Source organism: Sycon ciliatum, chromosome 13, assembly GCF_964019385.1.
Source record: "Sycon ciliatum chromosome 13, ocSycCili1.1, whole genome shotgun sequence".
Lineage (NCBI taxonomy): Eukaryota > Metazoa > Porifera > Calcarea > Leucosolenida > Sycettidae > Sycon > Sycon ciliatum.
Window position 1 is genome coordinate 2881432 of NC_088655.1, and position 24306 is coordinate 2905737.

The window sequence follows — 24306 nt, forward strand, 5'->3', positions numbered from 1 at the left end:
AAGTACTCAGTGATGAGGACGTCATCATACGCTGGACGTTGACCTCGTCTCTGTAGCTGCTTCAGCAGTGAGTGTGCCGCTGCCATCGCTTGGTTGAGGTTGGCTGGCGGACGCTTCTCAGATCGCCATAGCAATCCCACTTGGTAATGAGGGCCTTGCCGCTCTATCGGGAAGTCCGGTAACGTCTCAGCTATTTCCGGCACCTCTTCCATCTTCCACAGTCGGTCAAGTTCAATACAACTCACACTGACGGTCGCTGACTTGGTTTCACTATTAGCCGGTCCTGACAGCACCCAGCCTATTTCAGTGTGCCAGGCCGTCTCTCCATTGATTTGCTCCTTGCGGAGAAGGAACTCATTGCAGTAGTCAGCTCCAATCAGCATGTGCACTTCGCTTGATCCGGCCTTTGTCGAGTCATCAGACAGCTGCAATCCCTGTGACTGCCAACGTGCAATTGTGCTGTCTGCTAGCGGATCGAATCGGAGACCTAGCGACTTCTTTTGCCAGGCATTGACGGAAATGGACTTCGTTGCACCCTTGATGGTGACACGGTACCTGTCCATCTTTTCAAACTTCGGCTCCACGTCAAACGCCTTCAGCCTGACAGTTTGCGATCCAAGGTGTGCCGGTTGCAGCGAGTTCACCAGTGGCGCGGTGATGAACGATGCCTGCGCACCTGGGTCGATGAATATGCGTACACTGGCCTTTCGGCTAGGTCCTTGTACCTCAGCCACGCCGGTCATCAAGTGCACGCTGTTTGCACTACATTCATACGTACCGACTTTCGATTCGGCTATCGGTTCGGATGTTACCTGTTTGTCCTCTCTGTGCAGTAGACTGTGGTGTCGCTTGTTGCAGTGCTTGCAACGACCCTTGTTCTGACAATTCATCACTCGATGTCCTGGTCTCAGGCAGTTGAAACACAGTCCCTCTGCCTTGACGTACGCGTTTCGGTGCTCAGACGCCATAGCTGACAATTTCTTGTTAGCCTCATCAACGCTGACCGTCAAACACTCTGCCGACGCAAACGGTATACGTTTGTCGCTGGTGCTAGACTTGGCAGGCTTCAGCTTGCTACGTCCGTGGGCTGTTTGGTAAGCCATACCATCCTCCGCAAACGCCTTCAAGTCCTTCGTGTAACATCTCTTCTCGATCAAGAAGGCCTTAGTTTCTGCCGACACAGCTTCTAGCAGGACTTGACGTACGACACATCCGAACAATTCAGTGTCGTCCAGCTCACCGATTTGTCCGCGGCTAGAGGTACGGCTAGGCCTGGCGAGTTTTGCCCACTTCTCCGTCTCGCGCGTCACTCGTACCACAAACTGGTAGAAACTCTCATCACTTTTCTGCTGTATGGCCATCAGGGCTTGCCACGCTTTGTCGGCGGTCTTCCCATGCGCCATCAGCAGCTCGCGCTTCGCTTCGGCAAAGGTGTTGCAGCCATAGCATGCACCTTCCAACTTGCTGCCAGCAACAGCCACGCGCAAGCGGATCAGGTACTCGTCGTCGCTGAACTCATTTTGCTTTGCCACATCCTCGAACAGTTCGAGATAGGTCTCAACAGTCTGCTTACCGTCGAACTTCGGCATCTTGATGGCAGCCCTCTTGCTCGCTAAACTGCCATTCGTCGTATTCAACAAAGTGCTCTCATCACTCTGAGTCTCTCGTGTGTGCTGGACTTGCAACTCCAAATCTGCAATCCTCGCAAGCAGCTGCTCGTCATCTTTCCTTTCCAATCTACTTCCTGCTCGTTCTTCGCGCTCTCTGTCTGCACGCACTTTCTCCTCGTGCTTCTCGATACGCTCCTCTACGTAAGTACGCAATGCCTCTCCAGTGTAGCCATAAGCTTGACCATTTGCGATCAGCTTCGCTTCTACCTCATCCATGTTCACGCGTCTCGATCCTGGCGTGGTCGCCAAAATGTTGTGTTCACTACTAACACCTCAAAAGTTTCAGGATCGCACAGACGCCACAAGACAAAAGGTCACGTAATTCTTTACGGACTATAATGAACGAACAGTAGAATACATTGAGAAGAAGAGACTGGAAAAATACGAACTACATCGGAAAGAGAACTCTAGAACACTAAAGAAAAACAAACCACAGCATCAAGGAAAAGAACAACGCATGAGGGGTAAAGCGCTGGCCAGCCACAACGTGTGTCCAACTTTGGCATGAGCGTACAGAAGAGCGTACAGCGCTCGGAAAGCGGAAGCTAAATTTGGCGGCAAAGCGACAGCAATAGTACGGCGCGCGGCACATAAGCAGTACGAGGCGAGGCACGTATACGCATGTGCGGCAATCATTACACACCATGTACCATATATGCATGAACAGCGCGGGGCGCATACTAACTCATTCAACATCAGTGCGCGGCGCAGGCATCTAGCTAGCTGGCGCAAGCATGATCATAATTGCATGCCATCACGCAATCAGCGCACATAAATCGTGCATCAAATAAATAAGTAATCAAACACAAATCAACCCATCAACTAAATAAATCAACGAGCTAGCAAGAACACAATTCAAAAATGCAACGAAGAAATAATTACTATTCTAGTCGGTTATTCGCATGGGACCAAGCGCAATGTCCAAGCTGATGAACTGTGATTGCACAAGGTAAGCCCAAGCTCCTGAGCTAACCGTTCTGGTGAGCAGTCTTCTTCGTGCTGCAAACACACACTACACAATGTGTCGTATCTCGTAACAAGTACTGTACCAAATCACAACGAACACTAACAATACGCAATAGTAAACAATAATCAAAAACACTACGCAAAAACGCAAAGCAAGCAGCACCTAGCCAGGGAGACAAGCAGGAGTCACGGTCGCAACGAGATCTCGACGACACCCCAGAAGACCTTTCTCCGACACGATACACAACACTCGGCACCCAGAGGACTGCAACTGGTGAAATTTTGATTTTTGGCTTAACTTCCCCTTTAACTTAATGCGCGTGTTGTATTATTTTATCATCTTACTAGGGCAATAATCTCCACGCACTGTACTGTAAATCAACAAATATTCGGCGAATATTTATTTTCGGCTATTTTCAGGCGGGTCATATGTAGCCGAATTTTTTTCCGGCCGAAATTTTGTTTTGCAAGGTTCATAGTGACAGTGTATACAGGCAAACAGTACAGGTTGAATATTTATTGTGGCCGAAATGTGTTTTAGCCCTGGGAGGCCGAACTCTGAATGGGCCGAAAATTTAATTTTATAGACTTACGGTATGTCATTTTACAGAGTAGCCAAGCTAGGTTTGTGACTACAGGGTGTGTGTGTGTGTGTGTGTGTGTGTGTGTGTGTGTGTGTGTGTGTGTGTGTGTGTGTGCCTCTCCTTCCCTGCTGCAGAGAGCTGATGGAAGTGGAGTACTGCAGGCAATGCTTGATGCTAGTCAAGTCCGAATATGTCGAGAAATATGAACTCAGTCTTGTTGAAGGTATGGGAGAAGTCCAGATATGTTGAGAAATATGAACTCAGTCTTGTTGAAGGTATGGGAGAAGTCCGATATGTCGAGAAATATGACCTCAGTCTTGTATGGGAAAAGTCCGAAATGAACTCGGTCTTGTTGAACGTACTGTATGGGAGTTTGCTCACGTGCATTGCTTCTATGAGTTTTATGAAATTTGAATTTAATATTTGGGGTTCAGAATTTCTTCACTTGCTTAGAGATATAGGATATAGATACTCTCTGTCTCCGTGTCCGTTTCTGATTATCATACTGTGCGTGTGTGTGTGCATCCGTCCATCGGTCCGTTCGTCCATCCGCCTGTCTGTGTGCCTGTGTGTGTGTGTGTGTGTGTACCGTTGTGCTGTGCAGTGTTCCCGGTTGATCACGACGCCACGATTTCCCAGGCAATAAGTAAGTTACCGTTTGCATTCCCATGTCATACAGATGTGTACATTCCCATGTCATACAGATGTGTACATTCCCATGTCATACAGATGTGTACATTCCCATGTCATACAGATGTGTACATTCCCATGCCATACAGATGTGTACATTCCCATGTCATACAGATGTGTACATTCCCATGCCATACAGATGTGTACATTCCCATGCCATACAGATGTGTACATTCCCATGTCATACAGATGTGTACATACCCATGCCATACAGATGTGTACATTCCCATGCCATACAGATGTGTACATACCCATGCCATACAGATGTGTACATTCCCATGCCATACAGATGTGTACATTCCCATGCCATACAGATGTGTACATACCCATGCCATACAGATGTGTACATTCCCATGCCATACAGATGTGTACATTCCCATGCCATACAGATGTGTACATTCCCATGCCATACAGATGTGTACATTCCCATGCCATACAGATGTGTACATACCCATGCCATACAGATGTGTACATTCCCATGCCATACAGATGTGTACATTCCCATGTCATACAGATGTGTACATACCCATGCCATACAGATGTGTACATTCCCATGCCATACAGATGTGTACATACCCATGCCATACAGATGTGTACATTCCCATGCCATACAGATGTGTACATTCCCATGCCATACAGATGTGTACATTCCCATGCCATACAGATGTGTACATACCCATGCCATACAGATGTGTACATACCCATGCCATACAGATGTGTACATTCCCATGCCATACAGATGTGTACATGTTAGGCCTAACACATGTACATCAGTTACACATGCCTCTGCCGTGCTTGCCTGTTCACACTCACACAGTGCTGTCAACCAACTGGGTCTGTCTTGCGCACTGCTTCTTCTGATTTTCCGTAGTTTGCAGTGACTTCGCGTACTGCTAGTGTGACAGGCACGCAGGTCGCTGTATTTTCTAGTCCGAAACATGTGTGACTATGATTTGTGTCCTACATGTAGTTGTAGTATGGCAAACACTGACTTTGGCACGGGGATTTTCACTGATATTTACACTTCCCATATGCTTCTACATAGCTGATCGATCCCCTTGCAATTATCCGCACCATTTTGCTCAAATTCCGCACTGCGGACGAAGGAGTGATTGTCCGTACAGATAAGGAAAAGTACGGAAGGTTGGCAGCACTGCTCACAGTGTGTATACGTGTTTGATACCTGAGGTCTGTGGTCTGGACAGCTTTTCTGGGTATTCTGCAATCAGCGCACTGTTCTACGATCGGCATGCTATTCTGAGGCTCTTCTTAGACCAGCATGCTATTCTGAGGCTATTCTACGATCAGCATGCTATTTTGGGGCTATTCTAAGACTAGCATGCTATTCTGAGGCTAGTCTAAAACCAGAATACTATTCTGAGGCCATTCTAAGCCCAGCAAGCTATTTTGAGGCTAGTCTGAGACCGGAATGCTATTCTGAGGCTATTCTGCGATTAGCATGCTATTCTGGATTCTGCACACAATGTCATGGTATTCCTAGCATCTAGGGAGACGCCATGGACGAGTTACACTTAAAATGATGTAGACTCCACCCTGGGGCTGCCGACTCCAGCCCCCGCCCCAAAGGGGCTAGGCACTTTATTCATTCTCGAATATTGCATCGCAGGTACGTGCCAATTGGTCATGGACCATGAGTCGAGTGAAATAAATAAAACAAAGACAACATCAAGACGAACAACAAAGGACGACACACAGTCGGTGATGCCAGACACATCCACTGCCCCTCTGGCGAGCCACGGCCACTCGCTCCACGCGGTGTCCTGCCGTCTCCAGTCCACAGCTTACTGACCACCATCTCCTCTGGAGTCTCCTTTTCAAGTCTTGGCGCTTCCACCAGCTCCTTCTCTCTCGATCTCCTTCTCCATCACTCTCATTTCTCATGCTTACAATAGTTGTTGACGACGATGACGACGACGACAAACTGACTCGTCCTCTGCGTCCCGGGTTTCGGCACTACGTTGTTATGGTCTCACAGCCATTCCGTTCCCCGGGACACCGAACACAAATGACAAGTACTGTTTCACGGTTTTCATAATTTTATTTGGACTAGGACACGACGGGAAAACAGAGACAACTAGTTCCATGGGAAGAACAGAAGGAGATCGAGAGAGAAGGAGCTGATGGGAACGCCAAGACGTTGGTTCAACTTGGAAAGGAGACTGCAGAAGAGGTGGTAGACAGTAAGCTGTGGACTGGAAACAGCAGGATACCGCGTGGAGCGAGTAGCTGTGGCTCACTGCAGGGCAGCAGATGTGTCTGGCATCTCCGACTCTGTGTCGTCTGTTTTTTTTATCTTGCTTTTGTCTTGCTCGCCGTGTTATCTATTTGTGCTTCTCTCGAGGTTCAGTTCGTTCCTTGTTGCTGTGTTGTTTGAGTTTGGTTGTTGCTCTTCTCTAACTAACGAGCTTGCTTGAGCAGAAAATTCCGCTCCGGTCCATGTCGTGAGCTTTCTAGGGAACGCCACCTTGAAACGGCCAAACCTGATACTGTTGTTGGCACTCTGACCCCACAGCAATGCCACATATTGCATGTCTGTTTTCGGAATCTCCGACACCTCAACCCAGTGTTTCCGAACTTCCACCTCATCTTCCAGTAAATAAATGAAAGTGCCCAGCTTTGTTCGTGTTCCAGCTAGTGTGTTCATGCAGAGGTTGTGTGTTCATGCAGAGGTTGCCTTCTGGGAAAGCGGTGAATAGATCAGACTATCTAGGTAAATGCGACTGGGCTGACTTTGACAATGTCGCTAATTCTGGAGCTGTCGGTGCAAACTTTGCCTTTGGTGTCGGCGTCGTGGCTGTTTCAGACAACATACCTTCAGTCTTTCGGAGTGCTGCCAACTGGGAAGTAGGTGACACAGAGGAGGAAGTCGACTAGGGCCGCTGCTGACAGCTGTTGCTGGCACGGGACTGCTTGAAATGCTAGCACAGCGCCTGGGCGTTTCGCTCTTTGTTGCCTCTGTTGGTCTGCTAATAAATCTCCGAGTGAAGAACAATGGGCTTTATCACCATTTCACTGAAGCTTATTCTCGTAGAACCCAATGTTCCCGCACAGGGAAAATAACTGTAATCAACAATAATATCGGCCGAAGCCACTCGAGGAAGGATTTGTTCATGCTGTAGAAGGGCCAACATCCCGATACCCAGACGGCCAGGTTATGATATGATCAAACTCTGCGTCTTTATATCATAGAGATTGACATCTCAAACATTGCCAGAGTCAGGACGTTAACAAATGTCAAGAAATCCAGCTGCTCATCACGATTGCAATTGCCATTATATTATTGAGACTGTAACCAGGGACTACGACATGACGGAAAGTAACCTAACTCAAAAGGACGAACAAGAAAACTGACAAAAAGGACTTTCAACTACAACATGCACATGCTCATATCACACATGCACGCTGCTAGACGAAGAGAGCTTGGGGAATGTCATCACACACAGGAAAACAACAAATCATTTTACAACAACCATGACAACAGAGAGCATCGGTGCAGTCCGTAAACTGGCTGCGCTGGATCGCTACTAGACGCTAGCCGTTTCACGCATTTTTCCCCGTAGCTTGTGTAGTGTAAAAAAACCGATCTCATTTCCGCTGTCTAGTGTCCACTATGGTCTAGCACGGCTGTGTACAACGTGTACGTGTGTGTACCACGTGTACGTGTGTGAACAGACAAGCCTACAACTAGTACAAGTGAAGTTGCGTGTGAACAGCTAGTAGTAGTAGTAACTTGGTAGTATTCTTTTATTTTCCATCGGAAGCCGCAACAGTGATGAGCACAACTCTTAAGAGGGCCGATAACAGAGTAGAGGGGTGTGGGGTGAGAAAAATAATAATAAAAAAGTTTTGACGATATTATGTGAGGGATTAATGGCTAGTCCGACTTTTCCGACTGTCGGGTTCGTTTCATGTCGGTGTCAGTGTGGGAGCATCGGCCGAAAATTAGCCTAGTGTGTATAGTCAACTTGGCTAATAATGACTGCGGATATAATGACAATTCGCTAATAACGACTGCGGATATAATGACAATTCGCTAATAACGACTGTGGATATAGTGACAATTCGCTAATAACGACTGCGGATATAATGACAATTCACGAATAACGACAGAATTTCCATGCCCAGAGTAAAGTCCCATCTAATTGTAATAAACAGTTTCCTCTGAGACAAAAATGCGATAATACTCATAAAAATACATAATTATAATGAGACTTCGGGTATAACGACACTTTGCGAATAAGGACACTTTCTGATGCCCGCCCCCGAGTGTCGTTATACGCTCGAAGTTGCCTGTACCAGGTGTTAGACTGCCTGGTTCTCACATGATGAAATTCTTCTTTGCCCGTGTTGTTCTGTATGTTAACCTTCATTGCACTCAGATCACATGGACACACACTCTGATTCATCAGGAACCGCGGTAAGTGTGAATATGATTTTACCTGCATGTAAGCTGAAAGCCTGCATGTAAGCTTAAAGCCTGCATTGCACTGACCCAGTGAGATCGTTAGGTAGCCGTAGTGCTGTTGCTACTGGTTGCTAGTCTTGTAGCTGACGGTGTTGTTGATGCTACTGGTGCTGCTGTTGATGCTGCTGCTGCTGCTGGTGCTGCTGCTGCTGCTGGTGATGCTACTGCCGCTGATAGTGCTGATGGTGGTGCAGCTGCTGCTGCTGATACTGCTGCTGATGCTGCTGATTGTGATGGTGATGCTGCTGATGGTGCTGATCATGATGGTGCTGCTGCTGTTGCTGATGGTGCTGCGGATGCTGCCGATGCTGCTGTTGCTTGTGGTGCTTCTGCTGCTGCTGCTGCAGCTGCTGTTGCAGTTGCTGTTTTCAATTTTTTATTGTTGCTGCTGCTGTTGTTGTTTCTGCTGCTGATGGTGTTGCTGGTGTTCGTGGTGTGTGTATGTGTGTGTGTGTGTGTGTGCGTGCATGTGTGTGTGCGTGTATGTGTGCGATGTGCGAGCGTTCGTGCACATATGTGTGTGCGCGCACATGTGTATGTGGGTGTTTGTGTTATCAGATTGATTGTCTGCAGCACCTATGCACTCTGACTGAAGCCAGAGGTAAGTTTGTTGTCTGTAGAGTGATGCAACAACACTCATACTCATACTCCTGCCCATCGCTGAAGCGATGATAGTGAACAAGCTATGTTAGACATTGCAATTTGTGCTGGGATTACACCATTCGACAGCTTGCAAGGCTGAAGAATTGACCGCCACTAATTTTAGCCTGGTCTACACCACACGGCTAGTTGAAGTGGCTTTTTTCTGGCCAGTGAACCCCTATAGTTCATGCAACCATGCATGCATCTGATCAAGATTCCCATTGCTCTGAGAGGCTAATCAGATCATGCTCAATCATTGGGTTATGTGGAAATGTATGCATTTCCACTTAACATAAGTCAATTCATCAGCCTTGCAAGCTGTTGAATGGTGTAATCCCAGCACAAGTTGCTATGTCTAACATAGCCCCTGTCCCTTCAGTAATTGTTTTTGGATAAGTACGAACAGCTTCTGACAACGGAGGTCGGAGGCGAAAAAATATACTCTAGAACAAGTCAAGTAGGCATGCAATCATGCAATTGACGAATCCAGTCCAGAAGACACTTCATGCCAGGTATCAAGTGTTTTCGTTCCCTTCTCTTCATCATTATACGGGGAATGGCTGAAATGGAAAAAATGAAAACTATTAGCGTAAATGTACTGGGATACAACACTCTGGACAAGGTAGAGACGAAGTGCAACTCACGGCTCCTTTCTTTGTCGTCAACTCCAGTGTCCTGTCATCTCTCCTTTGCGCGACATCACCAGTACCCGTCTAAGCCTTTTTCCGTGGCCTGCCACGTTTCCTGTCACTCAGCGTTGAAGGTGTGATGTTCAGTGTACCTTCAGCTACATCTCCTTCGACAGTGTTCTCCGTTTAGCTTCTCACTCCAGTTCTCCTGTCTCCAAAGTCTTGGTTTTCACGCGGTCTGCCACGTCTTCTGGCATCCACGTTTGTTGGCGGATGCTTGTGTCCAGGTGCTGAAGGGTTCTATCCACATACCGATTTTCACATTGTCGGCATTGAAAGAAGTATAATGCTACTTTTGCTTAGGGTGGGTAGACCGACCGTCCTTCTTCATACTGAACACACACACACACACACACACACACACACACACACACACACACACACACACACACGCGCACACACACACACACACACACACACACACACACACTGCCCCAAGTATGACATATAGCTTGACAAACAGATAAAATGAACATACACCACCATGGACCTCCTTCTCCACGCGTGCAGAACCCGCACTGAGACGGTATTATTATCCAGGATAACTATGAGCTTCCCCAACAACCAGAAGCGCACTAAATACAAGCTCGGTAATTCAGCTGCTATGTGCCATGTGTCTTGTCAGCAATGCGCTATGCATAATGTTAGCAGTGTGAGATCTATGGGAAGGGAGTAGGAGCTAACGTGTGAGAGCCTGGAAGCGCTATGTGTACAGTGTGAAGTTGGAGGTGTGAAGCACAGCTCTCACAGCACCAACCCAGGGTAGTCGAAGTACCACAGGGCATTGGTTCGGTCCGAATTGAATAGTCTTTCCAATTTCTCCTGCAATCAATTAATTGAACAGATTCAGTGTGCATCATATACCAGTGCTTTAACCAGATGTGTCTCCGTTGGAGTGTAGTCACACCATGGAATATAGAGGCCAGTGAAAGTAGGCTTCCTGTAAATGCCGGTGTCCAAGTTCCTGGTGTTGATATTTCGTTACATCTGCACGTCTAGGAAAGATAATCAACCGTCTTGTTCTGCTTCGGATGTAAACCTTAACTCCGGGTGGAGGCTGTTCAGAGTCAGCAGAAATTTTCCACGGGTCTCTTCATCCTTGTTGTGGCAGTACACATCGTCAACAAAGCGACAGTACATAGAAGGTCATATTGAGGGACTGATGGATGATTCACAGAACCCTGCAAATATGTTCGCCAATACAGGGCCAAGTAGGGAGCCTATCGCGACACCATCTGCCTGCTTAAACATGACGTTACCAAAGGAAAACTCCACATCATACGTAACCATCAACATGAGCTTAACAATCTCATTTTCGTTCAAACTCGGTGGTGTGTTTGACTTGTGGTAGAGTGCACTGGCACAGATGTCGATGGTGTCTCGTAATGGCGCATTGGCGAATAGGCTCACAACGTCATACGAACACATATATCCGCTTGACTCGTCTCGGAGCTTGTCTACAAACTCAAAAGTGTCCTTAACACAGTGGTACAGGCGTAGCACTGGCTAGAGCAAATCACAAAGCCACTTGGATGTTTTGAACTGTGGTGATCCGGACATGCTGGGTATTGGGCGTAATGGGATATTTTTCTTATGGATTTTGGGGAGTCCATACATTCTAGGTCTGGTCAATCCTGTTGGCGCTAGACGATCATAATCGTACTCAGTGCTTTGTTGAGTTCTTGAGTGACACAATAGATCCTTGCTTAGTTTCGTGTCAATGTTTTCTGTGTGATCGTATACATCACATGGGACAAGTCTGCAGAATCTTGTTGTATCCTCAAGTATGACCATCACCTTGGATTCATACTCTTCCTTTGACATGAGCACTGTTGTCCGACCCTTATCAGGGCGAGAGATTATGATGTCGGGATTTTTCCGAAGCTCCTTCATTACTTCGAGGTGCTCCCGTGTAAGCAAAAACGAACGGGTGTCCGGAGAAGACTGTGCAAACCTATATTCCTCGGCCGCAAGGGATGCCCGGCAAGCCGCTGCTGCTTCATCAGATGTAGCTGATAATTTGGACAATTGCTGCTGGAGTAGCTCAAATTCTGCTAAGATTTCCATTCGGCGGAGTTTAGGAGGAATGCCAAAGTCCAATCCACCACAAAACACATCTCTTTGCAGTTGAGTCAGGGTGATGCCGGCAAGATGAATAATAGTATCGTAGTTTTTGATACATTTGCTAATTCTGTCCTGTCTCGAGACCGACGCGACGCCGTCCAGGTATGTTTGTCATGTAGTCTAGACCTTTGGCTACCGTCACATTGTGATAACAGCCATGAAAATCTAACAAAATCAAAGGTATCGAGAAGTCTTCGTGCCGTCTGGTACGAAGATACAAACTTCGACCGGGCATTGTGAATTTCTTATCACCAGTTGGCTGATGATTGCTACAAAGGCATGGAACTCTAAAACAGAACGGTTCAAGGCTGTCCAATACAGTACGCGATGCCCAAGGCCAAAGTCAATAATTACTTCAGCAAAGAAGGGGAGGATGAAGTCATCGCTCGCACGAGGTGATCCTCAGAGAGCAGTCTGTTGCCTGATGATCATATCGTGCTTGAGTTACAATGAAAGCTTCATCCCGTTCTTCTACTTGTAAGCCCGAAACTCTCGAGTTAAAACTAATTCCGAGCGGACCTCTCTTCTGTGTGTGTACCTTCTGTAATCTGAACATAGACTGAAGTGAGTTGTCCTGTAAGAAGATGGTGACGGGAATCATGTCTCAATCTCCCCCTTCACCACCTCGATCTTACACTGCAGTCGTCGTGAATATCTCTCTTTACGACGATCTCCGTGTAAGACCGTAATAGTGAGGGAGATTGGGACATGATTATTGGTTGCAGTGGAGTATCCGCATATTGAAGAAAGTGACAAGAACCGCTGCTTCAAAGTCTTGTTTTGTCTCTTTATCTGTCTCTATGCCTATAATCCCAGACAAGTCGATGACTGACGCTGAGAAGCAAGTGGTTCTACACACAATGAAGAGATTCAAGGGAGATGAGGCCATACAAACACTGTCCTTGCAGTTGATGATACACTTGCTGGATGCCGGTAAGCTCTACAGCATACTGGCCAACTTGGAGTCACACCTGCCTGGAAGAAACTCAGAAAATCCGAATTGAGTCTGTCTCCTCCACCCGTATAACACAACACACATCAAAGCAGCGTAGCCAGTGGCAGGCCATACAAACACTGTCCTTGCAGTTGATGATACACTTGCTGAAAGGTGGTAAGCCCTGCAACATGTTGGCCAATCTAAAGTCAGTAAAACTGGGAGAGAATATAAATTGAAGGTGACAATTGGCAAGTTTACTGTAGTGATAAAAATACGTGGTTGCTGAGGATCGACCACTTGGATGTTAAATTGGACACACTAGCGAAGGAAAGATGCTAAAAATTTCAACAAAAATCTTTCAATTCCTTGCCTTTGTCCATAGGAGCTGCACAATTTTGTGGCTATTTAAAAGGCATCATTAGAAATGGTGTGCTCTCTCCATTCCCAGGCACGTAGCTCGTGCATAGTCAGTCTAATCGTATCACCACTCGTGTGTGTGTATGTGTGTGTTGTGTGTTGTGTGTGCATGAACTGTGTGTAGATGAGCAGAGCAGTGATGACTATCTGTACAAGATTGATGCTGTTCACCCGGTGTGTCTGGCAATGAGGGTAAGAATGCCAACTCAACGCTGGCACACAGCGATTTCTGTACATGTGTGTACAACGCCCTGCAAGTAGACCTTTCGGAGGGGGGGGGGTGTCTATTCCTCCAGCCCACTAGCAGGTGTGTTTGCATGATGAGGGCCAGTATGAAAATATCGGCAGTCGGTTACATTGTACATGGGTGTGGAGCATGATGTGTCATTTTCCTTTGTCTCGTGGGTGGGTGTGGTTGTGTGTGTGTGTGTGCGCGCGCGCGCGCGCGCGCGAAAGCGTGAATGCATGCATGTGTGTGTGTGTGTGTGTGTGTGTGTGTGTGTGTGTGTGTGTGTGTGTGTGTGTGTGTGTGTGTGTGCGCGTGTGTGCGCGTGCGTGTGTGAGCATGGATGCGTGCATGTGCATGTGTTTGTGAATGTAGAAATTTGGAAACTCTGCTCCGCTACAGACAACAGCAACGGAGCTTCTTATGGTACTGTCTACTGATGGTAGGTGCATATGGGTATGTGATACCATACAACACACATGCATTCACGCACACACAGACACGAACACACACGAAGTGTTAATTTCTCGTTGGCTGAACGCAGCAAAATAAACGAGAAATAATGTTCTTTGTGTATTTTTGCACATGGTCATAGATGGGTGCGAGGGCACAGCGGCCGCTGGAAAAGCGTGCAGGCGCAGAATGCTGTTCATTATTTTTCTTCTTGTCAGACAGAAAGTTGCCCACCCACCCACCCTGCTGTTCTGTTATTACCATACGTCAAACCGTCATTGCTACAAATGCTGCTGCTACTGACTCTGTGTATATGATTGTTCTTCATATGCACTGGCAGTATGGCCGCTGTTACGAATAGTATGCTGTCGCAGGTGTGGCTGACTCTGGCTAGCTGTTGCACATGCTTTAGTTGCTTATTGGTCCATAGGGATGCGGCTGCTGGTTGTGGTTGTTTGCTTGTTGTTGCGGAAGCCAGTTGTCTGATGCTGTTGCTGTTGCGAGTTTTCACAAAACGTTTTCTTTGGCAAGAAGATCTTGTGCAGTAAGCCTGCACACCCCCCCCCCCCCAAATCTCGACGAGAGTACACCGGAGTTGTGTTCGTAGATATGTCGAAAGCGTTTGATCGCGTTCAGCACGAGCGTCTTCTGACTGAACTCTTCTCTCTTGGCATATCTGGTACTCCACTCACTTGGTTTGCTGATTACCTCTCAGGCCGCTTCCAGCAGATCAGAGTTCAAGGACATCTCTCTCCTGCCGTTTCTTGTTCTCGTGGTGTCCCACAGGGCAGCGTTCTTGGTCCCCTGCTATTTGTCTTGTACACTAGCACATTGAGCACGATCCTGCCACCGGCGGTAAACCACCAAGAATTTGCGGATGACATTACTCTCGACTGCTCAGACACCGACCCCACTGAAGTATGCCGAACCCTCAGCCACGCAATCACAAGCCTCGCCACGTGGCTAGAAGATATTGGTTTGCTGCTGAATGCAGCAAAAACTCGGCTTCTCTTCATAAAGCCCCGTGGCGCAGATGACACACAGCCTGAGGTGTTCTGCCATGCTGACAAACTTGCTGTCACACCTTCGGCTAAGTATCTCGGGGTAATACTCGATGAGGAGCTGTCCTGGAAGCCCCACATTGCACACCTGAGCCGCAAGACTGCTAGGACCATTGGCCAGCTCTGGAGGCATGGCCAAGGACTCAGTTTGCGCGCCAGACGCACTTGGTTCCTCAGCATGGTCCTCTCTCAGCTATGCTATGGTTCGAATAGCTTTGTTCCTGGGCTTTCTGCCCAGTTGCTTGGACGTCTGGAGAAGAGTTTCAAAGCCGGCATTCGTGCAACCTTGCAACAGCGCTTTCTCACCCCCACCGCACCGCTTCTGGCACTTCTTAGTATAGTCAGCCTGGCACACACATACACTCAGAAAGTTCTAATCTTTGTACACCGCTGTATCAATGGATACTGTAGCCCACTCCTACAGCAACTCTTTACAACGACTGCTCCAAACACCGTGCTTAACGATCAGCGCATCACCAGGGGCCAAGTTTCCAACTTGCTCCAAGTCCCTTTCCTTCGCGGGCCTGCTGGTCGCTCGAGTATGATGTTTCACGGCAGTATTGCATGGAACGCCCTCTCGGCTGATGTAAGATCGATAACTGCTGCCGATCAATTCAAGAGAGCCCTATCTGATATTGACGTACTTAACTTGTAAACTCTATGCCAACAGTCCAACACCCCTCGCCGTACTTCATGTTCCCTGGACTGCTAAAAAGTGTCCCCATCCAACAAAGTCTGCCAATGTTCACACATATATTCTCATGAAATGCTTCCACTACATTTTATTTGTTATCACATTATAAAAAGTTCACACAAATTGAGTGTCAGCATACACACAATGTCATAACAAACATTTCTATAATAATAATCAAACAATAGGGGGACAGAGGAAGTGTTTACTCAGAGTTTCACGCACTAAGCGTGCTTAGTGCGTGAAACTCTGAGTAAACACTTCCTCTGTCCCCCTATTGTTTGAACCAGCTCTACCACTCGGTATTGAGCACTCTCTTGGACAGCCTGGAACCTCTCTGTTTTATAATAATAATCATACCGCTTGCATGTCTTTATCTCTATACATTTCCTCATATAATTTTCTTCATCTTTCTGTGAGAACCGGACCTATAGGCCGGTAAGAAGGCAATCATGCCTGTGCAATTGGTGAAGTAAAATAAAAGTCAACAACAACAACCCCGCATTTCGTTGTGTGTACACTGGTGGATGATGTGCATGAGCAAAATAGACAAAGAACACACCCGAACACACACACACAAACACACACACACACACGAACACACACACATGCACGCACACATACACACAAACACACACACAGAACAATGAGGTGAACGTGTTAAGCCACACACAAGTTTATACATTGTCCGTCCACATCTAGAGATCGATCTTTTTTAAACAAAGTTGAGACGACCGGGGACCCCCCCCCCCCCCCCCCCCCAAACGAACGAATATCTTCTCCTAAAACAATGATATTAATTATTAGTGGACGACCCCTAAGTGTCGAAAATCCCTCCCATACAGTAGCAGATTGTATGCACATGTAGCGCATGTAGAATTTGCGCAACTCCTGCTCCCACGTTAGCTGGTGGAGATGGACTGGTGTTGGTATGGGGCTTTGCCAATGCCATCAGCTACATCACCCCACTATACCGATATTCGTTCAGAAAGTGGTGGACATCACGCAACTGCATTGTAAATAAAAGGGGGTTTGTCAACTGACAACCGCTCTATTTACATTGTAGTTGCTATTCACTCTTTAGATGACGATGGGTGACTGGCCCGAAACGTGTTAAGCGCTGTTCCTCTCTTGCACTCTCAATCTCTTGTCTACCGTCTGTTACGCTCTCCAATGACCGTAAGAAATTTGGAAAGCACATGTTGTTTTGTGTAACTATGACAATCATCGTGACCCGGTGTGAGTCTGCGAAGCAAATCTATGCCAATGTGGTCACTCAGTTTGCAGCGGCCTGCTTTCTTCATTCTATTGCTATTACCCGTGTATGCATGTCTGCGTGTTTTTGTATCTGTGTGCCCATGTGTGTCCATTTGTGTCGGTCTGTTGATCTATGTGTGTGTTTGTGTCTGTGTCTGTGCCTGTGCGCCCGTGTGCATGTGTTCATGTGTGTGCGTTGTTTGTAGAGAATGCTGCGGCTGTTATCGGCGAGACTGGTGGCGTGCAGGACATCCTGTCGGCGTTGAGAGCGTTCCCGAACAGTCCCGTCATTGCCACTAACTGCTGCACTGCCGTCTGGAGCTTGTGTGCATCCGGTATGCGTGTGTGTTTATCGACATCGATGCTCATTGCCTGTTTTCTCACGAACATGGGCAGGATGTGCCGAGGAGAAAAAAATATTCGTTGGGAATATGATTTTGTCATTTTGTCTGAAGAATTTTCGTACTATATTTAATGCAGGACTAAATGTCGATTTTTCTAACCTTTCTCACCACCTTTCCATGTTCATGTGCGCAAATTTCCACCGCGTAGACTTTCTTATGGAGATGGACGAATTAATTCATCGGCTAAATGTTCTGATTATGTAATGCTGTTGGTCTTCAGCTCTTCACGTAATACAAATCTGCCTAGACAGTGCGGAGAAAGACAATGCTACCACAAACACTATACACTAAAATAATATGTGTGAACGCTGTGCAGTAAGCCATGTCCATGCACGCCTGTTCTTCCCCTTTTTTCTTGTTCTTCTCTTTGTTTCTTTACAGAGGAGCTGAGTGCCATTGTCACGGAGGAGAGAGGTATTCTGGACGTTCGCAACGCCATGGATATCTTCAAAGACCACGTGGAAACGGTGGAGGCCGCCAACTCTGCCATCTACTCTCTGTCCCTGGAAGGTATGTACCCACATTGTCATCATCGTGAATAGGAAAATAGTACACCGTATTGTGTTTCCACCGCTTACAGAGTGATCAATACTTGGCTTGGAAGAGCTTTCCCGCACAAGGGAATGTGGAATACAGTGCTGTCGGGCGCCGAAGAACGGCCAGGCTAGAAATTTACCAAACACAGCATACCAATGTATACAGCGTGACTCAACTGTGCATAGACTGTTGTACATGAAAATAGGAACGGTTTAGGCTAGGAGGCTGCCCCCCCCCCCCCCCCCCCCCAGTTCTTCGGCAAACGACTGTACTGTAGTGTTTCTGATTGCAATGCCCAACTCAGCTTGTTTTGAAGAATACAGCCTTCTGATGAAGCCCTAAGAGGATGTATGATTGCGTTTTCTGTTTGTTGTTCACTTTATTAACTTTTCCGACTTGTACTCGTGCTGTTATTGTTGTTACTGCTGTTCTTGTTGTTGCTGCTGTTCTTGTTGTTGCTGCTGTTCTTGTTGTTGCTGCTGTTCTTGTTGTTGCTGCTGTTCTTGTTGTTGCTGCTGTTCTTGTTGTTGCTGCTGTTCTTGTTGTTGCTGCTGTTCTTGTTGTGTGTACTGCAGAGGATAACATCACCATAATGTTGGAGAGTGAAGTGATCTCCTCCATACTGGCCTGTCTGGTTGTGCATTTGCAGGTTAGTTCTATCCGCTGTCCCTTTGCTGGATTATTATTTGCCGGGCCGCCGGAAGCAATTTCTGATTGGTCCGGTCACACTATAGTCTTTCGTTTTGTAGATGATGTGGCGGGTGTACATGATGTGGCGGGTGTAGAGGAGACGGCTCGATACCGGGACGTTTTGACAGCCAAATTTGTATAGACCCAAACCGATCATCAGCGTTGATTTTTCACTCGAAATATGTTTGTGGAAGGAAACTGGCATGTTGAAGTTTGCTCTGGGGCCAGAGTCAATCGAACTGAGCCACTCCTTTGTGTTGACCCATTGCCTCCAAGTTGCCCAATTTTTCGCTTCAAAAAAGTTCAAATCAGAGGTGGCTCCAAACCGGACACGTTTTAGAGTGCCCGTCAAATTCACTCTGGGTCTGAAATTAGGTAATTGCTATCGCTCCACGACGGCCAGTACAGAGTAACAATAAGCCTTGTGTGTGCTTCCATTAGTTTTGATTGGTATGCGGTGCTTTATTGGCGAGAGGCGAGCCGCTGTTTACCTGCGACAAGAAGTTGATTTTTCGAAAGTCGTAAAACTCAAGTCGCAGTGCGAAGCAACACGTCAAAAACTCACCTGCTTGATATGGCGCTTCTGGTCATCGCAGAGCCATGAAATTTTGGCTCGGAGTATAACACATCGTAGTCTCACTGTGACATATGTTTTCTAATCAAAATACCAAGAGAGAAAGTGAATATTGAGTCCGTTCCGGTTTGCAACCGGTGTCCTATTTGAAACCGTCCCCTCTACATGATGATGTGGCGGGTGTACATGACCTCCTGAGCAGTAAACACATGTTGGTGGCGAAAAGGTTGGTGCGGCGATGACCTGACATACGGGATCGGTTCTGACATGCCTGCTCTGCTTTGCTTATATTTGGAAAGAAAAGACATTGGTTCCTTAATTGCTCTGAAACACAAACAACCTGATGAAGGCATGGTGGCTGCCAACAAATGCTAGTGGCTGTTTAGCTATCCCGATAGGTTGTGCCGGTCTTGGGTAGCTGGCGGACTTGCATTAACCCATTCAGCGCTACTGGGCCTTGCCTATGGTACTCTGCATATAAAATGCTAAAAACAAGGCAAATAGAAAGTTCTAAAACTCCAGGGTTCTGGCAACTGGGTCCTCAAATATTTTGGAAATGATTGCCAAGACTATCAACCACAGGGTGACAGAATCGATACAGTCCCCGAAAAGAATAGCGCTTCACAATAGGGGACGCAAGTGTGCTCAAATTGCGTGAAATACGCTAAATGTGTGCAATTGCAGCTGAAAGATCGCTGAAAAGAGAAGAAAAAAAGACGCATAGTGTTACCAAGCGGGATTCGTACCGACGACCTATCGTACAAGAGGCAGGATCATGATCCAACTGACTAACAGTGCTTTTACACACCTGATAGTGACGGAAATCGCTATATATCCCATGTCGTCTATAGACGTCATCCCGCGCATGGGGGGCATTTTCAATGACGTCTATAGACGTCATCAGCGTTCAATGGGTTAATTGCTTGATCTATGCATAGAGAAAACTATAACTGGGGTATGGCAAGCTTTTGCAACAAAGAGTGTTGCATCCTCTACATGTTCTGTAACTGTCTTGGGTCCACTGCTTGATCAGCGCACCGAGAAAACTACAGTCGTGAACAAATAAACCCAACCTGCGAAGCAGCACCGCTTTTCCATTTTAATTACATCATGAACTTTCCAAAAACCCATCTGGATCCGCTGGGGTTGCATAAGATTTGATGCTGCTTTCGGCTCATGGGTTGGATTTCTTTGGCCACAGCTGTACTTAGGGGATGAACTATAGTAATTCTTGTGTATGCTGCACGAACATACAATTTCTACGTGTCGTGCAGGACTCTCGCATTCCACGAGTAGCGTCTCTAGCACTGAGCAGTGTTGTGGAAGTGGAAGGTAAGGTTGTGGATTGCCATCGCACCAGGCACTGTGATGCAGGCGAAAGGCCCCGTGCTCACCTTTGCACCTGCATTCGCAACGTTGGTTCGTGTTTTGCGTGACATCTGCATGTGTATCGTACTTGTTCAGTACTTCGGCCTAGTGGCAGTAATGTCCATAATGTGCTAGTTTCTCTACTTCTTCCCACTAGCTCTGTATTGCTAGTACTGGTGCTTGCTGGAAAACAAGTCTAGAGACACACTGATAGCAGGTAAAGTGACACGTACAACAGCGGTTATTGAAACAGCAGCAGCACCAGCACTAGCATCAGCACTAGCACCAGCACTAGCACCAGCACTAGCAACAGCAGCCACAGCAACAGCAGCACCAGCAACTGCCAATTCCCTCACCAGTTCTTTTGCTAACATGTCTGCTGTCTTATGCTGTGACCGTTCCCAGCTATATTGCAGACCTGTTCAATCCCAAGCAAGCAGTGGTGTCTCAGTCCGTAACCAATCATTTCCTTGTCGCGTGCTCATCTACTGTCTGTGTGCACGCGTGTGTGTGTGTGTGTGTGTGTGTGTGTGTGTGTGTGTGTGTGTGTGTGTGTGCATGTGTCCGTTTTGGGGAGAAACATTGTCGAAATTCGGTAAAAGACATTACTGTTCAATTGACCGTATAGTCACAAGACTGCATGGGTCCCAGGTTCAGTGCCTCGCTGTATAAACCAGCTGTCTAAGGCAGACGCCTTAGTGCTCATATGTCTTGTGGCATGCTCCTCCTGTATCCCGGTGCTTTCTGTGCTTTCTTTCTTGCTATCTTGTTGACAACAGGTCAGTGTTTGGATCAGCTGCTTGCGTTCAAGGATGCAGCCAGCGGCATGTCCGGTGCAGAGCTTGTCGTTGAGTCGCTCAAGTAAGGCTATCCTTGTTCAGCAATACTTGCAGCAGTGCCAACAGCAGCAGCAGCAGCCGCAGCATTGACAGCAAAAGCAGCAGTGCCAACAGCAGCAAAAGCAGCAGTAGCAGCATTGACAGCAAAAGCAGCAGTAGCAGCATTGACAGCAAAAGCAGCATTAGCAGCATTGACAGCAAAAGCAGCAGTAGAAGCATTGTTAGCAAAAGCAGCAGTAGCAGCATTGACAGCAAGAGCAGCAGTAGCAGCATTGACAGCAAAAGCAGCAGTAGCAGCATTGACAGCAAAAGCAGCAGTAGCAGCATTGACAGCAAAAGCAGCAGTAGCAGCATTGACAGCAAAAGCAGCAGTAGCAGCATTGACAGCAAAAGCAGCAGTAGCAGCATTGTGCCTCAGCTTAGATCGTTAGATTTGAAGTAGACCTGTGTACTTTATAGGTGCAATGACGAACTCCTGGAAACTATGCTTTGGAACTGATTGTGACATTATTGGTGACATCGTCACGCCACAGTTCTGGTCAGTGAAAATTTCATGTGGTTCTATGTATATGTGTGAGTGTGTGTGCGTGCATGTGTGTGTTTGTCTCAAACCTTCCTTGCTCAGGTTGCACATGGAGAGCGAGGACACAGCTGGTAACTTGGCAGCTCTGTTGATGGATATGAGTGATGATGGTAAGGGGACATTGCTCTAACAGTCACATTGCTTGACTCATGGATTGGTCTAAAATAAAATTTAAAAAAAAATAAACTTATCGTGTCCGTTGCCGAGATAACTCATGACGGCCGCTACCACCCCGTAAATCCATGATGGATTGGTTGATGTTGTTCAAGTCTTGTCTGGGATCATGGACCTGGAGTAACAGCTACATTGGCTTGCAACCACAATGCCTATTACCTACCATGCTGCTCAATGTATGTGCCGGGCGTCGGGCAGCCCTAGACCTGCGAACACTGGGCTGCGAAAAGGTGCAATGTGCAAACTTGAGTAACGCGACTGGATTTCACTGACCAGCACTGCAGCTAACCTATCCCTGTATGCAAAGCATTAATTTGCAGTCGGTCATGATCTGTTTAGTTTGAATGATACGAAATCAACACTCCGCATGCTGCTTTTTGTCCTCTATGCCTCAAATACAGTTGTATTCAAAGAAAATCTGACCCTTGTGCCGAAAGCAGCTCCAAAGCTCATAGGCCCCTGAGGCCCTCTATTGGGTTTTGTAGTGTGCATGATATAATTGAAATTGAAATGCGGCGCTGCTTTCGACACCCAGGTTGGGTTTCTTTGGCCGCTAGTGTATAAACCCTTCACAGGCTGATTCCACTATGTCTCTTTCTCCGTGTACATATTCCTTGGTGTGTGCTGCAGACGTTGCTGCTGCTCAGCTCATGAAGGCTGATGCACCGGCACTACTCGAGAAGACCCGCCAGCTTCATGCTGCTAATCAGGTACTGTCGTTTAGGGTGCCGTCTAGCAAGTGTTCTGATTCAGCACGTGCCCTCTGCTGGGACTACAGTCCTATGAACATGACTTGCGTTTGTAATCCCATGTCCTGGGGTTTGAAAGCCCATGGATGCCCATGCTGTGGGGTTTGGACACCCAAGGTTTGGATGCCCATGCCCTAGGTTTTGGACGCCAGTACCGTGGGGTTTGGATGCCAGTACCCTGGGGTTTGGACGCCAATGTCCTGGGGGTTTAGACACCCACATGCCCTGTGGGTTGGTTGGTTTAGTCAACTGCTATGGCATCCTTTCTCAATGCATCCAATGATATATCCTCTTGTTCCGTGTTTTCTTCCTGTTCTCCAGGAGATCTGCACTAACTGTCAGATAGGTAAAGGCCGTCTGCTTGAAAGCGCCGAACGCAGCACAGCTGGTTCTGCCGCCAGCTCCAAGCCGCAGTTGGAACGGGTCGCGTCAATGACACGTGACAAGGTTGGCAGCCTCCAGCGATCACGACCCAGCACAGCACGCAGGAGCAGCAGCATCGAGGTGCCAAAATAAGTACTAACCCTGGAACAAGGTAGCATTGAAGTGCCAAAATACTTGCCCCTGGAACCATGGTACCAATCTCACTTGAGATCTAACAACAATTAGCATGCACAACTTTTTTCCAGCTGACACCTTTTGCAATTGCATGTTGTGAATGCATATTGCTATAATAATTTGCAGTGACTTTCTTCACTGATGCAGTGCCATCATGGGATCATGTTATCATGGGATATTTTTTATGTGTTGTCATAGTGACACTGAGGTGATTTTGCCACTGATGGCACCTGATGCTGCTGATCCATGCATTCTGTCGTTTTTTGTATTTTATTTTTGGAGTAAATCTTGCATGCAACCTTTTCATCACTACCTCTTCATTTCCATACTTTCAACACCAATCCATGCATTCAACGCCAACCGAGGTGCTAAAATTATTTCTTTCGGCGTTCGAAGTCATAATATGTGTACGCTAGAGAATAATATATTTTTCAATGTCAACATATTTCAAACATTGCGCTAGCTGCTCAAAACCATTGTCCTAATTATTTTGTTCAATTATGGATGGAATTAAATCTTTTAGAAGAAGATAGAAAAATTCAATTTGCGCATTTAGAAAATTTCAATGAACGAACCATATTTCTCAGATTGACGCCATATTTTTATGGATGAGTAAAACAATTTTTTATGTGTGGGGGGGGGGAGATAACAGGAGGGGTGGCTGTGGTAAAAACTGGCCTACTATTTTGGGGTGTAAAGTGGCTCTCGTACCTGTTGAATGTTAGCGCTGCTGCTTCTTTTGCTGTGGCTGTGGCTGCTGGTTGATTGGCTAGTCCTGGTGCTGCTACATGTCTTGCGCCTGCAGGTGGTGCTGGCACTGATGCTGGCGTTGCAGCTGATAATGTTGTTTCTACCCTATACACTGCTCGGCATAGTGTTGTGAGCCAGCCAGTGCTTATTGTCGTCACCAGTCCACACTAGTGTCTTCTGTGCTTGC

General features: G+C 47.0%; 2 protein-coding genes across 3 annotated transcripts in view; one reads left to right on the forward strand and one right to left on the reverse strand.

Moving 5' to 3' along the window:
* Window positions 1-23961, forward strand: part of LOC135829719 (serine/threonine kinase-like domain-containing protein STKLD1) — a 48899-nt gene extending 24938 nt beyond the window's left edge. For both annotated transcript variants that reach the window (XM_065342111.1, XM_065342112.1), the window contains exons 14-28: window positions 3355-3443; window positions 3825-3866; window positions 8311-8348; window positions 8955-8997; window positions 12668-12784; window positions 13330-13397; window positions 13807-13873; window positions 17100-17228; window positions 17679-17807; window positions 18410-18483; window positions 20373-20430; window positions 21246-21327; window positions 21931-21998; window positions 22693-22772; window positions 23133-23961. In XM_065342111.1, the coding sequence (XP_065198183.1) occupies window positions 3355-3443; window positions 3825-3866; window positions 8311-8348; window positions 8955-8997; window positions 12668-12784; window positions 13330-13397; window positions 13807-13873; window positions 17100-17228; window positions 17679-17807; window positions 18410-18483; window positions 20373-20430; window positions 21246-21327; window positions 21931-21998; window positions 22693-22772; window positions 23133-23327 (1279 nt within the window). In that variant the 3' untranslated portion in view covers window positions 23328-23961. The remainder of the gene's footprint in view (window positions 1-3354; window positions 3444-3824; window positions 3867-8310; window positions 8349-8954; window positions 8998-12667; window positions 12785-13329; window positions 13398-13806; window positions 13874-17099; window positions 17229-17678; window positions 17808-18409; window positions 18484-20372; window positions 20431-21245; window positions 21328-21930; window positions 21999-22692; window positions 22773-23132) is intronic.
* The window catches only part of LOC135829720 (cholesterol 7-desaturase nvd-like), a 9193-nt gene continuing 8662 nt past the window's right edge, over window positions 23776-24306 (reverse strand). Inside the window, exon 8 of the mRNA XM_065342113.1 lies at window positions 23776-24306. This exon is cut by the window's right edge and continues 132 nt beyond it. Coding sequence (XP_065198185.1) covers window positions 24274-24306 — 33 coding nt within the window. The 3' untranslated portion in view covers window positions 23776-24273.